The sequence below is a fragment of the Lissotriton helveticus genome, chromosome 1_1 (assembly GCF_964261635.1).
Source record: "Lissotriton helveticus chromosome 1_1, aLisHel1.1, whole genome shotgun sequence".
Classification (NCBI taxonomy): Eukaryota; Metazoa; Chordata; class Amphibia; order Caudata; family Salamandridae; genus Lissotriton; species Lissotriton helveticus.
Window position 1 is genome coordinate 990,685,596 of NC_136057.1, and position 17,285 is coordinate 990,702,880.

A 17,285-nucleotide genomic window follows, 5' to 3' on the forward strand; every position below is an offset into this window, starting at 1 on the left:
GGACCACTCTTACAGAGAGCCTTGTGGGCAAGGCAATTCGGCCAGAGTAGTTCAGAGTTGAAGGAGGGAGTGTTTCGAAGGAGCATAAGCTCGGTTTTTGTTCCCATTGAGCTTTAAGCAAGAGAGTTCCATCCAGTTAGCACCCTCCTCTAGGCAACTTCTTAGGTTGCTTGGTGTCTTCTCTGGGTGTTTTAAGGTCACCACAAGCTGAGTATCATCGGCATAGGTGACGATTTTTATGCTGAATGGGCGGACAATCTCTGCCAGGGGGCTCATATAAATATTGAACAGTGTGCCTCAGGGAGGAGCCCTGAGGCACACCACAACTGAGGGGCATGTTAGTGGAAACAATGTCGCCTTCAAAGACCTGGAAAGAGCGGTCAGCTAAGAATGATCTTAACCAGGCGATGGCACTGCCTGATACTCCCAGGTTCATAAGTCTGTGAATCAGCATGTCATGGTTTACAGTGTCAAATGCAGCACTGAGGTCAAGAAGTATAATTGCCGCAGAGCCCCCTTGATCCAAGATTATCCTGGCCTCCTCCGTTACTGCGAGGAGGGCGGTTTCGGTTCCGTGTTGAGGACGGAAGTCATTCTGTGAGAGATAGAGTAGGCTGTTAGATTCTAGAAACTCTTCCAGCTCTGAGTTGGCATGTGTTTCAAAAATTCTACTCAACCACGGAAGGAGGGATATCAGACGGTAGTTGCGAAGGTTGTTTTGGTCCAGGTTTTTTTTTTTTTTTAGGAGAGCCTTGCCCATAGCACATTTCCAGGGTGGGAGGGGGGAACCTCATAGGAGATGGAGGAGTTAAGCAGGTCGTGGGTGGTAGGTAGGATGTTTCCTATGACCTGTGCCAGGGCTCGTGGGGGTGCAGGGTTTAAGGGGGAACCAGATTTTACCCGGTGCATTATGGGGTCTAAGGTGGTGAGGTCTAGAGGGGGAGGGCATCCAGGGTGGCTAGTGATCCAAATCCTGGGCTAGTGGTGGTGGCCAAGGCTAGTCCGGACTGAGTGGGGGAGAAGGTAGAGTATATTTTTTGCATTTTCTGGTGGAATTGGATGGCGAGAAGGCTAGATTCGCTATGATTGGAGCCAGGGTGTTAAAGAATTAGCCCAAGGCCCCGGGTGGGCGGTAGATAAGTAGCACAGAGAAGGTACTTGTGGATGAGAAATCAATGGCGAAAAAAAGACTCTTGCAGTCTGGTACCTGGTCTGGGAGACTGCGACAGTTATAGTGGTCCCTGAAAACAATTGCTAAGCCTCCTCCTCTACCCTTTGTGCGGTCCTCTCGTATGAGGTAGCTGTGAGGAGGAACTTGAATGAGGACTGGCTCTGACTCAGCATTGAGCCATGTTTCTGTCAGAAAGATAGCATTGGGTTTAAGTTCTTCTAGTAACAGGGCAATTTCGGTGGCATGCTTAGGGCGGGATATGCAGTTCAGTCGGAACATGTTTAGGCTGACATGATTGGTAGGGGGGGCTGCGTGCCTTAATGGTCGGTTGAAAGTGAAACCCACAGTGTGAGCAAGTAGTGTGCTCAACAGCAACATTCCAGGAGTGTCGACAACAGTCATGTGTCGTTCCTCTGAGATCATGGAAGGAGTGTGGGCTATAAGACCTGAGACGCATCTGGAAACGGGCAGGGGTTGTGGCCCCTGGCCCCGGTTGGCCGGGGACAGGCGCAGACGGGCTTGCCTTAGGCACACCTTCGTCACGCCACTGGCTCGCCCGCTGCAAGCTTCCGCTGCACGAAGAGACTGGCATGCGTATTAAATAGCACAGTGAGGCTCCGCCCCTCCGGTCTCTTGCCCGGAAGTAAGGGAAAGGGATTCTGTGCTGGATGCTCCCTCCACTCAAGCGGGAAAACCCGTGGTGGACCGGGGAGCCGTGCGGCTTGTTGCGTGAGCAGGGGGCAGGTGGGTAAGTACAGTACAAATTATCCGTTTTTCTTTCTTTTATAAAAACAGGTAAAAACACTTTAAAACCTATAGAATAGTTCCACACACAATACGCTTGCCTTTCTGTTAGCTTGCATCCGCTGCGCGAAGAAACTGGCATGTGTATTAAATAGCACAGTGAGGCTCCGCCCCCTCCGGTCTCTTGCCCGGAAGGGAAAGGGATTCTGTGCCAGATACTCCCTCCACTCAAGTGGGAAAACCCGTGGTGGACCGGGGAGAAGATACAGTACAAATGATCCGTTTTTCTTTCTTTTATGAAAGCAGGTTTCAAACACTTAAGAACCTCTAGAATAGTTCCACACACAATACGCTTGCCTTTCTGTCAGCGTGCGTCCGTTATTGCCCATGTTCTATATATTACAAATAAATATCTCATATGTATCTCTCAAATGAGGTGGCCCCTCTCCACTCTGTCTTAGCAGAAAGACACAAAGGACTTTGCATTAAGACTGACCCATAAGAAAGGGACTTAGCATCTGTGGTGTTGTTCACTATCTTCTCTGCATTGAGCAACCTATTAAAGAATTGTTCAACTTTGCGGAGTCCTATGTGACACTGAAAAAGGCAAAATCATCTTTCAAAATGGTGTACCGATCAAGAGTTTTTGGAAGGGTCAAATGACGTAGAGTTCGCTCATCCAGCCTGGGCTCGTCATTTTCACAATTTAAGAGGCTCCCATTATTAATTGCAGTCCTGGAGAAATGCCCCTTCTTCAAAACTAGGAAAAGATAAGGCAAAGAGTGATATTAGATAGATAGATAGATAGATAGATAGATAGATAGATAGATAGATAGATAGATAGATAGATAGATAGATAGATAGATAGATAGATAGATAGATAGATAGATAGATAGATAGATAGATAGATAGATAGATAGATAGATAGATAGATAGATAGATAGATAGATAGATAGATAGATATGACCATGTTTGCTTAGAAAAATCTTTTTTTGACTTGCCTATGTCCTTGGTACTGTTTGGCGAATCTTAACAAAATGTTCGCAAAAATATGCCATAGTGAGTCTTGTGAATGGAAAGTTTAGGGGTGACCCTTCACGAGGAGGGGTGTGTGTGGGGGGGTGCATTCCCCATGCTAATTCCCATAGGGGATTTGAACACGACTACAGCTCAAACCATTGAGCGGATTACACCAAATTTGGCAGAAAAGTAGATTTGGTTACACATATCATGCTTTGAGTTACTTGGTGTAAACCTGTTAAGTAGTTGCTGAAAAATGTAAGGTAATCCACATTTGTATATCTGCAATTGCAGCTACTTCGCACAAGGAAATGCATCCGTATGCCACACGACTTTACCCACTCCACTATAAGCTATTACACTCTACGCCACTCTACTATACAACTCTTCACTGTAGGAGACCCCACTCTGTGCTATTACACTGTATGCAATGTCACTGTATGCCACTCCACTGTACGCCGCTCCACTGGACGGTACTCCACTATACGCTATTCCACTCTGCACCATTCTACTGCACACCACTCCACCCTACTCCACTGTACAACAGTCCACGGTACGCTATTCCATTGTATGCCACTCCACTGTGATGTATGCCACTCCACTGTGATCTACTAGAGTGTATGGCACTACACTCTATGCCACTTCATTCGACACTATTCGATAGTACCACACTCCAATATACGCCACTCCACTGTAAGCTATTGCACTCTACCTCACACCACTGTACAGCACCCCAGGCTACACTGCTCCATTCTATGCCACTCAACTATACACTATTACAGTCTACACCACTCCTCTGTACAACACTCCCCTCTATGCTATTATACTGTACACAATTCCACTCTATGCTATTACACTGTACGCAACTCCACTCTACGCCTCTTCAGTGTACGCCACTTCACTGTATGCTATATGCTGCTCCAGTATAAGCTATCCCACTCTAAGCCATTCAAATGTATACCAATCCACTCTATACTATTACACTAATGCCACTCCACTCTACCCCACTGTAATACCACTACGCTATTGGGTGCCACTCCACTTTATCCTATTACACTCTACTCCATTCCAGTGTACACCATTTCACTGTACACTCCTCCACTACGCTATTCCACTGTATGCCACTCCACTATTCACAACTCTACTCTAAGCCAATCCATTCTACGCTAGTCCATAGGATGCCACTCCACTCTACAACACTCCCCCATGTGCTCTTTTACTCTACCTCACTCCACTGTATACCGCTCCACTGTACCCCACTCCACGCCAAGCCATTCCATTCCACTCTACGTCAATCCACGCCACTCCATGCTATTACACACTGTGTGCAACTTCAATCTTTGCCCCTCTACTGTATGGTATTCCACTCTACTGTATGCCACTCCTCTGTATTCTATTACACTCTACCCCACTCCAGTCTAAACCACGTTACTATACGCCACTCCACTGTATGCTACTATACACTATGCTATTCCACTATATGCCACTCCACTCCAATTGTGTACTCACCTCCACTCCATATAACTCTACAAACCTCTGCTACACTCTATCATATCCCGTACACTCCACTATCCAAATTTGCTCTCAACCCTATACCCGCACACTCTAATGTACAACACTCTAATCCACGACAGTTTCGAACACTGTACAACAGCACTCCACGCTACTGTACGAGATACCATTCCAATTTATAACCATTTCCTTGACTCTACACTATGCCACTACAGTCTATGCCACTGAAAAACAGCCTAGTCCATTGTACCCCACTCCATTTGATTCCACTCTATGCCAAACCACTCTTCTACACTCAGCGGTATAGTATTCCCCTTTATGCTACTCCACTCTAAGCCACTACAGTGTCCGCTACTCCACGCCACTCTAGTGTGCTCTCGTCCACTCTATAAAAGTCTACCACACTTCATGACACTCTGACATTCTACTCCACTCTATGCCCGTACACTCCAATATATAACACTCTATTCCCTTATACTACAGTTTTCTATAGGAGACCGCACTCCACTCTACAAGATCTCACTCAAATTTATAACCATTTACTACCTACAATACACCAGTAAACTCCACTCCATGCCACTCTAACACCCCCCCAAAACACGCTTTGCACTTTACTCCACACTACGTTACACCCAAAAAACTAAACTCCACTGTAGGAGACTTTACCTCACTCTACGATACTATACAATAATCAACTCTAAGCAGATCCACTGTTTCACACACTACTGTACTCTACGCAACTCCACTCTCCAACACTGTCTGCTACTCTCCAACACTAAACTCCATTCTATACCTCTTCACTCCACTGTACAACACTTTACTATTCTATGTCACTGTAAAACACTACTCCATGATACTCTAGCCCACTATACAAAACTGTACACAACTTTATGTGTGCCACTTTACCCTGACACAGTACTCCACTCTACTCCACTGTATGCCAATCCACTCTACCACACTCTAAGCCACTCCACAAAAATCAACTAAACAGAATGCCACTCTACTCTACTGTAGTTTACATCACTTTCCAATACTGTACGACACCCCACCACACTCTACTATACAACACAGTACTCCAATTTATGACACTACTGCAATATTTGCTACCCCACTCAACTCCATGCCACTATAGTCCAATACATGCCACTTTACTACCCCACTCCAGTGTACTCCACTCTATTGCACGTTGTACCAATCTACGCCATCGTACTATAATTTGCTCCACTGTCCGGCACTCTTCTGTGTGCAACTCCACTCTACATATCTGTACTACACTCTACTCCACTCTATGACCATCCACTCTAAGTCGCAGTACTATACTGTATGACATTCAATGACATGCCATTTAACTTCTCTCTACGATATCCCCAAAATGACACGGAACTCCATTTTATGACACTCCTCCATTGTACTCTACGACACTCCACTTGATACAGTGGAGTGGCATGGTGTTTTGTAGTAGCGTGTTGCACATTGTAGTAGCGTAATAGGGGAGTGCTATTGACTGGAGTGTCATTAAATCAAGTGTGGCGGAGTGGTGTGTCATCGAGTGGAGTAGAGTGTCGTATAGTTCTGTGTTGTCGAGTGTAGTGTTGTACAGCAGAGTGGCATAGAGTCTCATACATGAAAGTGCTGTACAGTGGAATATCAATTGTGAAAACACAATGCATGGTGAGTGTCGAGTTATAGTTATTGTTGTCTCGTTGGTGAGCTGAAAGGAGTGTGTAACAAGGTTCACTACTTATAATAATTTAAAGATTGAAAAAAGGTGTGAATGAAAGTTATAACTATAAGTTTAGAATTTTTAAAGTTTACAAGAGAGAAATTTACCTTAACGGCCATTCAGGACACTAGGCACAGTCTCCCATCATGAAGCAAAACAATGACTTGGAAGGGTAATTTCTAAAACAATGGCAATTTCGTGCACCATATGCGTTTCAGTCTTCGTTGGCCTTTCTCACAGGTGAAGTATGTCAGTACTCATCACTGTCAGTGATCACTTGTTCTGTTTGCTTATATACTAGTTTTGCATCACTCCAGTGAGCGGACCCAGTGGGCTTTGTGTTCCTGGTGCATACTGGCACAAGTGGTCCCAAACAGTACAATTAAGCCCTCCAGGGTGCAGGGTCACCATGTGCTGAAGTGTTTAGCAAGCTGTTTTCGTTCTGTAATGACCAATCTTTTTAACCCAATACGGACCCATTAACTGCAGAAGTCTGCAGCAGCAGCCAGCTCCCTGAATAATACAAACAACTAAAGGTCCTTGTTGGGCAGTGCGATGCTCTGTTAGCATGGTGGTGTAAACTTGCAGCAGGACCACGCAGTTATTCATCACAGTTCTCGTTCCAAAAAGAGACTAAAGTCATACTATCAAATCAGGCAGCATTTAATTACTACAACAATGACAATTTTGTGCACACTAAGCATTTCTCTCCATTTGGAAGAAGTTTTGTGATATATATATATTAGCTTACCCGTCGCGCGTTGCTGTGATCTCCGAAGAAAGGAAATTCAAGGAAACTGGTTATGATAACATTCAATTTACATTGTGTCATTTTTATTGAAACTTATTCATTTTAATATGGAAAACATTTCAAAGTGTCGTTTTAATTCTATTTATTTATTCGAGTGCTTGTGGATACACAATGTTTTTGTTTTTCCATCTGGTGCGTACATCAGTATTCGAAAGATTATGAGGGCCCTGGGGGGGTCGATATTTTAAAAAACATTATGCCAGAAACCTTCGCGGGAGTGTACTCAACAACTTCCCTAAGTTTCCTGGCGATCGAATGAATGGAGTTTTAATTCTATTTATTTATTCAAGTGCTTGTAGATACACGTTTTATTGTTTTTCCTTCTGGTGCGTACATCAGTATTCAAAAAATTATGAGAGCCCTGGGGGGCCGATATTTAAAAAGAAATTATGCCAGAAACCTTCGCGGGAGTGTACTCAACAACTTCCCAAAGTTTCATGGCGATCGGATGAATGGTGTAGTAATGCATAAAGGACAGACAGACAGACATACATTTGTTTTTATATATATATATATATATATAGATATATATATAAGTATATATATATATATATTTATATATACATATACACACATATTTATATCATATTTGTATGGGTGCATTTCTATATACATACACATTTATATGTGTGTATATATATATATATATATATATATATATATATATATATATACATACACATGCATACACACACATATATATATATGCAGCCTGTAGGACACAACTTGGGGGAGGAGTTAGCCATTCTCCTCCAGGTTTGATTAGTAGTATAAATTGATGTGATATGATGCTGCTTCTTGGGTAACTGAATTTCAAGAATTTTAATTGTTTTTAACAGTACACGGATCTGTAAAGTAAGAATTGTCATATATAGCTATGTCCTTTCTTCTTCTTTTACAGGAACATGAAATCTTTATTGATTGTGCCCACTTGGGCTGAATTCGGGAAGTCAATCCTCGGGCTAAACAGAACTATACGACATATGCCCACTCGGGCGGTATCGTTAATCACGAACTATTAATCATTTTGCAATTGTATGTACTATAGCAATTGGATGATATTTGGCCGCAAGCTATGATCATGCGAAATTTCATATGGCCACTCAGCCAGGAATTTTTGTTCAGAAGTACTGATCGATTTGTTTGTAACTTATTTCTAATTGCCCAAATGAATGGTGACTTCCGTTTATTTATAATTTATAATTTGTTTCTGTATATGAAAATAACATCAATATTCACAAGAAACGATTAATTTGGTAACATAGCATGTAATTTGAATAATCTCTTTATGTCTATGATCACGTGGTACTTTTCATAACAAAGTATGTTTCTTTAAATGAATGATGGTACCGGTAAGCTCCACCCGTGAGCAAGAGATCGGCTGATCTCGAAACGCGTTGGGTGTGTTTTTTTCTGCTGAATAAACACTGACGAAAGGGTGTGTTTTTTTCTGCTGAATAAACACTGACAACGCACCGTACTATAATTGGGCTCCGACTCTGGTTTTTCCGCGAAGGATTGAGGCCAGGAGTGTGTGCAAATTGAGGGGCTGGCGAACCCCGTCGAGAGCCCGCCGCTGAAGTGGCTTAAGCACTCCACTCTTGCGCGCGTGTGTGTGTATATATATATATATATATATATATATATATATATATCAAGACAACAATCCAAGTGCATTCGTGCACATAGTAGGTACGGACTTCAGTATATGCTGGTGCCAAATGAAAAGTTTATTTCGTTCGTGCTGCCCATGACGCATTTCGGCCACGTCCTGTGGCCTGCCTTGATCACTCACACATATTTCAAGAGTAGAAGGTTTCACATTTTTTTAAATAATTTTGGAAGGCTAGATTCCCAGTCCGAAGAGATTTTTTTTTTCTTTAAATCTTTTTATTAACAACCAACAAAGAAAAACATCAGATGACATTAGACGCTTTCATAATTGCCATAGTTACGATTCCATATCATTCAAGTACAATATATAGATAGTGGATCAAGGGGACTCATGCACATCCACTTCTCCCACACGTATCGGGGGGTGTACAGATATCTCCACGGTATCGATTCCAGTCCCCCCAAAACCTTTCCCAACTTCTCGGGACAACCCCTTGCCATGTACACCGACCTCTCCCTAAACATACACCAGTCTAAATCTACCACCCATTTCTCAACCCGGGGTGGCTGGCTGGCTCCCCACAGTTGAGCAATATTATGCTTAGCTAACATACATGCCAACGTTAACCATGGTCGCCTATGCGTTTTCAAATCCGTGGGCTCCCAAACGTTTAAAAGACATCTGCGGGCTTCCGGCCTCAACTCCAACCCCAGGACTTCTCGCAGCGTGTCATGGATTCTCACCCAGTATTCCTGCACCACAGTGCAATGCCACAGTATATGCATGAAAGTTCCGATATCCCAGCACCCCCTCCGAAACTCTCCACTCGACCCATATGAACCAGGCGAGGCCCGGTGACACATGTCCTGTGGAGAATCTTTAATTGCACTAGTCTAAGCCTCATCGCTCTTCAAACCTGGCCACCTGGTAAGCGGCTCACTGGGCAGTTTCACTCCATAGCAAGTTAATATGTCCAAATGATAAGCATTGCGGATATCAGATTCTATTACAACTTACAAATATCAATGTTTTACACACTTGAGCCAGAGCCATAACTCAGTTTTTTACTGTTTTTGTTAGTGAATTTCACTTTTTTATGACATACTGGGGTTATGAGTAGGACTATTCTGCACCCTTACAAGTCATTGTTTTGCTTCATGGTGGGGGCCCTGTGCCCAGAATCCTGAATGGCTGCTAAGAGAAATGTATTTCTTGCAAAAGCCAATCAGATCTTTCAGATAAGCAGTACTAACTCTAGTATCATGGATGCGAAAGGGATGACAGGCAAAAACAGGTCTCTCATCCAATCAGATTTTTTTCTTCATTTTTTCAAATTTTGAACTTGCAAATTATTCCACAGTCCAAAGATACAAAAATGTTAACCTTTTAAGAGCCATTCATCAACTGTTTTCAATGCTAATAACTCAAAAACTAGTGAATAGACTTACAGCAAACGAGGGAAAGCAGACTTTCCGGGAACAGCTATACTTTAATGCCAAGCTTGATGTCAATCCATTCAGTGATTCAGGATCTAAGTATGAATAAAATTTACTTTGAACGCTAAAACACTTATTATCTTAGCCCTATGAACGTTTTCCCCCATGGACAGGCCTTCATTAAACTTTACATGCAGTAACTTAGTTGACTAAGCTAGTAAATTGCTAAATTTCAAGTAAATTTGTCTACGAGGTAAGAAGTTATAGACCATAGGTACTCGCAAACATTTTCCCAGGGGCAAAAAGTTTGGTCTCTGATGTGATCAAGGGCTGCATGGATGCCAGCGGGGTGTCAGTCGGGGTTGGGGACAGGGGGTGTTGGTTGTAATGCGGGTGAAGGGGAAAACAAAAGCCTATACACCTAATGGCTGAATTGCATAATGTGAAACAAAAAACTGGCGATTAATCTCAGCTTCCCCACTTAACCTGTATGATCCTAGGCAATTGCTTTATTTTACTTTCACTCCTTTTTCTTCATTGTCACATAAAAGACCACCTCAACATAACTTCTCTTGTGTTTGATTTAATAAACTATAACGTTGTTCATGTATAATAGGAACCCAGGCCATCCAATGAGTGCACATAACAACTGACATACCTCTTAGCTCACTACTTGCATTGCTGTCAGGATGGGGGTAGGGGGAGGAATAAATGTTTCTAAATTTATGTTTGAAAACTATTACATATATAGGTCAGAAAGGCCACATGCGCCCCTCGAGCAGTGCTTTGAGTATCAGTGCTATAGAAAAATCCCAAAATGTCTTTTCAATGGAACGCGAGTCAGAGCCATAACATATATATCATATAGTGATATCTTTATCTACGTAGGTGGGCTTATTATTCAAAGCAAATAAATGTATCAATCTGGCACATGAACAGCATGTTTTCAATGCTCTGTCACTAAGACGTGCAGGGCAAAAAATCTATGGAGGGAGCAGCACTTTGTAAAGACTCATTAATTCAGTAACACCAACCTTCTGTGTGAATCAGACTCCCTCCTGGCTTGTTCCAACGCAAGCTCTTCGGTTATTCTCTTTCGAAGAACTTCTTCATTAACTTGAAAATGAAACAAAACACTACTTCAATAACATCTCAAAGAATACATTTATTACAGTTCACGTGAATCCAAAACTTGATTAAATCAGTTTCAAATACATTTTTGGAAACATAGTTTTCACGGAGACTAAATTACTTTTACAGCTCAAGTGACTTTTCAGAACTAATTTGCTATATCTACTAGTTGGATTGGACTCTGCTTGTTCTAACCATCCATTTAATTTCTGTATGTTAAAGTACATCCGAAAGTAATCTTACTTGGTACGAGTTTGTAATACCGAAAGTACTGGAATTGCCATACTTTTTTCCCAAAACGCAGGCTCTCTAGAGTTACGACTGACAAGTAGTATAATCCTCAAAGTTTCCTTTTATTAAGCCCTGTACACAGGACTAAACTCTGCGTGTTGCCATTACCTGCGACCACCAACTCCTGCGTCCTGAAATCCACATATATCCCAAAACACTCAAGTATGGCAGCCGGCCGAACATACAACACAACTTCTCCTTTCACAACGGCACAAATTCTTAATGCATATATGATTTACAATATTAATACTTCAATATAAAGGAACCAAAAAAAGTGATTCTTACTATTATAAACTTATAGAACCGAAACATTTCTTGATATCACAAACAGCAAAATTATAGTAGTATACAGACAATGCATCAATTTTCAATCACATACAAAATCTTCAAACTTCTTTGGTTTTATAATTCTTCTACCAACTCTTACTTTTCGTTCATTTGTACAAAAATCATACTCAACTTCACTAACAACTTCTCCAGTCATTCTATCACATCAACTTCGTACATCATCACTTCCACTATCTACTTTCTTCATCCATCCAATCCAGATTTCTAGTAACTCTAACATCAGCTACCCTACCACTCTTACAACACTTCACTATTCTACTTTAAATGGCAAACTTTCTGATCACCTAACAATTTTGAATTATACAATAATTGTATAACATTCTTAGGTTATAAAAACTTGCTCTCTCCCTTCCGCTTTAACACACCTTCGTTGACTCCAAGATACCACTTCCAAAGTTACTAACTTAACTCCATGCTTACGATCCTAAATTGTATTTTTGCTCTACTTGTGCAATTTCCCTCCTCACTTCTTCAAGTGAGCATTCCACCCTCCTAGATTTCTGCATACATTCCAAATTATCCTTAGTGACAGATACTCTGTCTCATTCATCAAAAGGGCTATACTCAGTGCTCATGCGGGGTTTATTCTATAAGACAGCACCATACTCAACTTCTTTCAACCTATACAAATTCTTACCCTTTGTAATCCTATAGTACACTAAGTGGGTGTGTTGAAGCAGCCTGAAAATATGTATAAACAAAGAGAATCCACTAGGATAGTGTCGGTGATCCCTACAGGGGTGGGGAGCACCCGGTGTTGTTTAAATACCCCTCACACACACCAAAAGGCCCCTTGGTGTCATGCTTCATCATCGGGGTCTTCGCAAACCTCTACGGAATGCGACGTGCTACGACTCACGACTACGTAGGAGCACTGAAGGTGAACTATGTGTTGGTGTGTGTGGAGTAATAGTGTGTGAGTGGTGAGGTGAAAGTGTTGGTTAAAAAATACCTGGCTGGTAGGAAAAAAACAAAAACTCTTTATTAAGTCCTCGGCTGGTATCATTAAAAAAAGTGCAGGTGAGGTTGTTTACTTACTAATTATGGTATGTCAACCTCAAAAGTGCGTCGACATGTTTCGGAGTTAAAGACTCCTTCTTCAGGACGAGGATGTGCACTGATTATCCTCACCTTACTCACATGTATATGTAGATGTCAAAGTGTGCTCTACAAAAATAAATATAGTGAAATGTACCTATCTGTTTTTAAGAAAAACAGATAGGTACATTTCACTATAATTTATTTTAACTCCGAAACATGTCGACGCACTTTTGAGGTTGACATACCATAATTAGTAAGTAAACAACCTCACCTGCACTTTTTTTAATGGTACCAGCCGAGGACTTAATAAAGAGTTTTTGTTTTTTTCCTACGAGCCAGGTATTTTTTAACCAACACTTTCACCTCACCACTCACACACTATTACTCCACACACACCAACACATAGTTCACCTTCAGTGCTCCTACGTAGTCGTGAGTCGTAGCACGCCGCATTCCGTAGAGGTTTGCGAAGACCCCGATGATGAAGCATGACACCAAGGGGCCTTTTGGTGTGTGAGGGGTATTTAAACAACACTGGTTGCTCCCCACCACTGTAGGGATCACCGACACTATCCTAGTGGATTCTCTTTGTTTATACATATTGCCAGGGGAGACAGAATCCACTTCTCCCTCTCCCTCCCCCCTTTTGTTAATTACTAGCAGCCTGAAAATAGCCAGACACAATTTCTCACCAATCTCTCCATATCCATCCCTGGCCACCAATATGAAGTTTTAACCCTTACTTTCATCTTTGTTATACCAAGGTGACCCTCATTAAAAATGTGACTTCTAATATCAACCAGTGGAATCACATTGCCACCGCTTAACAACTCACAAGTATCTACAGACAGTTAATTTCTTCCTCATTAAAAATTATATCTTTGGACATACTTTCCTCCCATTCTTCTTCACTACATCCTATGGTCTCCTTTCCTTGTATGTTGGCCACACAACATGAATCCCATTCCCTTCCTTTACTTGCAATGGTAACCGGCTCAACCAGTCTGCCACCTTATTTTGTTACCGAAGGCACAAAATGTACCTCATAATTATAATAAAAAATGTCATTGACATGCATGCAGAGGCCCATACCAGCTCCTTAGTCTTAAGTGGTTTATAATCACACCTCAATAAAACCATTACCAAAATGTCATCTTGGAAGAAGGTGATATTTTTCACGTCCCTGAATAACATGAACATCAATCTTTGAAACAAGGCAGAAGCCAACATTAACCCGAAAGGAACTCTCGAAAAATGGAAACAACCTACATGTGTTCTGAATGTAGTCATGCGCCAACTCTGTGGATAGAAAGGTACCTGGTGATACGCAGCAGTAAGATCTGTCGTTGAAAACCACATTATCCTTGTCGTTAACCCTTGGTTAAGGACAACTCCTCACAGAACTTGGGTAAGGCAAACCTACCTATAAGTATGTTCCCATGAAGGTCTCATAAATCAACACCCAAACTTACCTTGTCATTTGCTCGTCTTGCCACAACCAAGAGTACAATCCGGTCAGAAGATTCAACGTGCTCAATCACATTATCATCTTGTTGCTTCCTTAACGCTTGTTCTACTACACCCTTTATGAATAATGAAATATTCCTCACCTTGAGAATACAAGGTAGTGCATTCTGTTTCAATATAATTGTTTGTTTCAAACACTGTAAGTTTCCAATTTTCCCTGAAAAATACATGGGATACGTTTCCACAACATGAATAACAAAAAGATCTTTCTTCACTAACATTAAAGGTTCAGGGCTATTGGGATTAAGAACCACCCCTAACTCACCTTGGTCCCTTTATCCCAAGAGGGATGGACTTCATTTTGCAATACACAATTTACACTCAGCTCTCCTATTTTTAAATTCAAACGTTAACCGTCTGAACCTTAGCATTTTAATGTGGTTACCCATGAAACTCACTGAATTTACAACAATTGCTTCTAACGTTTTTCCTACTTTGTCTTCAAACTGAATCTTCAACACTTACATTCACAATGGTGAAGGGTGACTCCAAATCTGGGGCAGATGTTCATTGTAATGCCTCATAAGTAAATTTCACATATTGTTCTTTTTTTCTTTTAGGACCATGTATTCCAAGCACTTCCTGTACCACAATCAAAACAATCCCCATCACCATCTCACCATTTTATCTTTTTGCTCTCCAAATCATCTTGAAAACTATATTCCTCCTCTACTATACACTTAACATTACCACCGTTTCCAACATACTATGAAAAAATGACCCTTGACTCAACATCCTGAACATCTTTGACAGAAAGCAGGACACTTTTTTATTCTCCATATGTTCAGCACTTCCACATCTATAGTATTTTCCTTTATTTCCTTTAGAGTTGTCCATATTTCTGACCATATTGGGTTTCATAGGCCTTTTCTTCTATTCATAGGACTTATCGTCCCTTTTATTCATTGCTCTTACCACAAAGTCTTAATTATCCTCTCAAAGTTTCTACACATCAACCAGTTAGTTCCGATTTTTTAACTAGGGCAATTATTTCCTTTAAATCCAACTCCCTATTCACACATAACCTATCCTGGATGTTTGGATTATTTCATCATGTAATATGCCCAATGACATGTTATAGCTAATTTTCTGAGTGCAGCCACCTAGTAATCAAAGTTCTCATCTTTGTTTTGTGCTCTGTGATAAAACGCATATGTATCAATGGCAACACACACATTTGGGGAGACGTACAGGTCTTTATCTTGCAAAGCATGTATAATCACATTTATTTGAGCAGGGTTACTTTTTTTCAACACGGTGATACACCTTCAACACACCCAGACCAATGCAATGTAATAAGGTTTTCTTTTTCTTTTCTGGAGTGAAATCCTCAACCTCAAACTGGATATGTAATTAATAAAATATTCCCTCCACTCTTTCCATTTCATCTGGAGTTCAGCATCAAAGGATTGGAATGGCTGAGGAGGAGGGAGGTTACAAGTGGTCAATGCACACAGAGTTCAACCTAATACTTCTGTTCCTTGGAAATGGCAGTATAGGAGATAACGTATAATATGCCACAAGGTTGTTCAAGTAAAATAAATACAGGTATTGGCTTTCAATCCGTTTTAAGAATGTCAAGGGGGTTACTGTAGAGTATGCCATAAAATAGTTAAAGTGGTTAATAGTTAAAGTAATGTCAAGGGTAGCTCGATTTTTTTTTCACATTGGTTAAAATAATTCAGATGGTTGAGAATCGTTGCTTTGTGCCACTGAATCGGACTTTAAAACGTCTGCAGGCAAAGCAGGAACGCATATCACAGATATAATTCTATATGTGCCAACGGATGCCAATTCAAAACGGCAGCACACCACAGTCATAATACACATCCTAATGTGGTGACAGATATTCAGATGTGTTCCAAGAACAAGTGCATGTGTTAGGAGAAGAGCACTGCAGGTACCACAACAATCAGCCATTAACTCAGCAGGGCAACAAGGCCTACATGGATGTGGTAAAGCAGAGAGTTATTCCAGTTCACAATATTGTCACAAAGCACTTGTGTATTAATAACAGTGGCTCGTGAAAGGCACTGCATCCAAAAACTTGAGTGAAATTCCACTTTCATCTTTTATCAGGGCAGCAGGAGTACAGTTGCACTTGGCCAATTCTTGAGTAACAACAAGTTACATGTAGTATATTTCTCCCAAGTTTCTGTTTATTAAGCCCTATACACAGAACAAGACCCCACTTGCTGCCACTGTTTGTGACCACCAATGCTGGTGTCCTGAAATTCACACGAATTCCAAAATACTCCGGTACAGGGGCTGGTATAACAAATAAAAACAACAGTCTTAATTCAGACTTCAAAATGTATACGCTTGGAAAAACAAGGGTGTGGTGCATCATCTGCAGAGGAAGCATTTAGACAAACGCTGCCCAGTAACTAGCAAAATCAGCCTCAGGTAAGTCAACGACGCAGCCTCACCTGGTGGTAGTGGACAAACACAGAAGACCTTTACATTGCGAAGCAGTTTGCAAAACACAATACAATAAATCCAGCTATAAATGCCTTCTGAGACATTTTCACCAGGTCAGACCAATGAGTGGGTACTTCAAAAGAAACAGAAACCCAAACCCAACATAAAACATCAAAGACTCACATTTGGTGTCTGGGAATGGACTATAACAAGGGAAGGTTGAGAGCCCAAAGATTGTCCTCTGCCAAGCAGTCAGATGGGCTGTGTGAGGTAGGGAAGCTTTACAAGACTTATGCCTGGGTCCAGGACTCGGGGCAAAGGCCTGTCAGTCTCTCTGCAGGGTGAGAGGACATCGCCCAGGGAAACAGAGACGACCTGTCCTGGAGCACCAGTGCCTGTCTGCTTGCCAAGAGCAGTGCACCATGTAGGGAGAGGAGAGCCTAATTATAACAACAGTAGGTACAAGGACCAGTGGCAAGCATCTTTTAAACCTA

General features: G+C 41.6%; 1 protein-coding gene and 1 long non-coding RNA gene across 2 annotated transcripts in view; one reads left to right on the forward strand and one right to left on the reverse strand.

Annotated features, from left to right (window-relative positions):
- The window catches only part of LOC144819651 (uncharacterized), a 94,663-nt gene extending 86,196 nt beyond the window's left edge, over positions 1-8,467 (forward strand). The window contains exon 2 of the long non-coding RNA XR_013607498.1: positions 7,883-8,467. This is a non-coding gene — a long non-coding RNA (uncharacterized LOC144819651). The remainder of the gene's footprint in view (positions 1-7,882) is intronic.
- CHCHD3 (coiled-coil-helix-coiled-coil-helix domain containing 3) overlaps positions 1-17,285 on the reverse strand; it is a 1,039,901-nt gene that overhangs the window by 837,893 nt on the left and 184,723 nt on the right. The window contains exon 3 of the mRNA XM_078677453.1: positions 11,067-11,148. Coding sequence (XP_078533579.1) covers positions 11,067-11,148 — 82 coding nt within the window. The remainder of the gene's footprint in view (positions 1-11,066; positions 11,149-17,285) is intronic.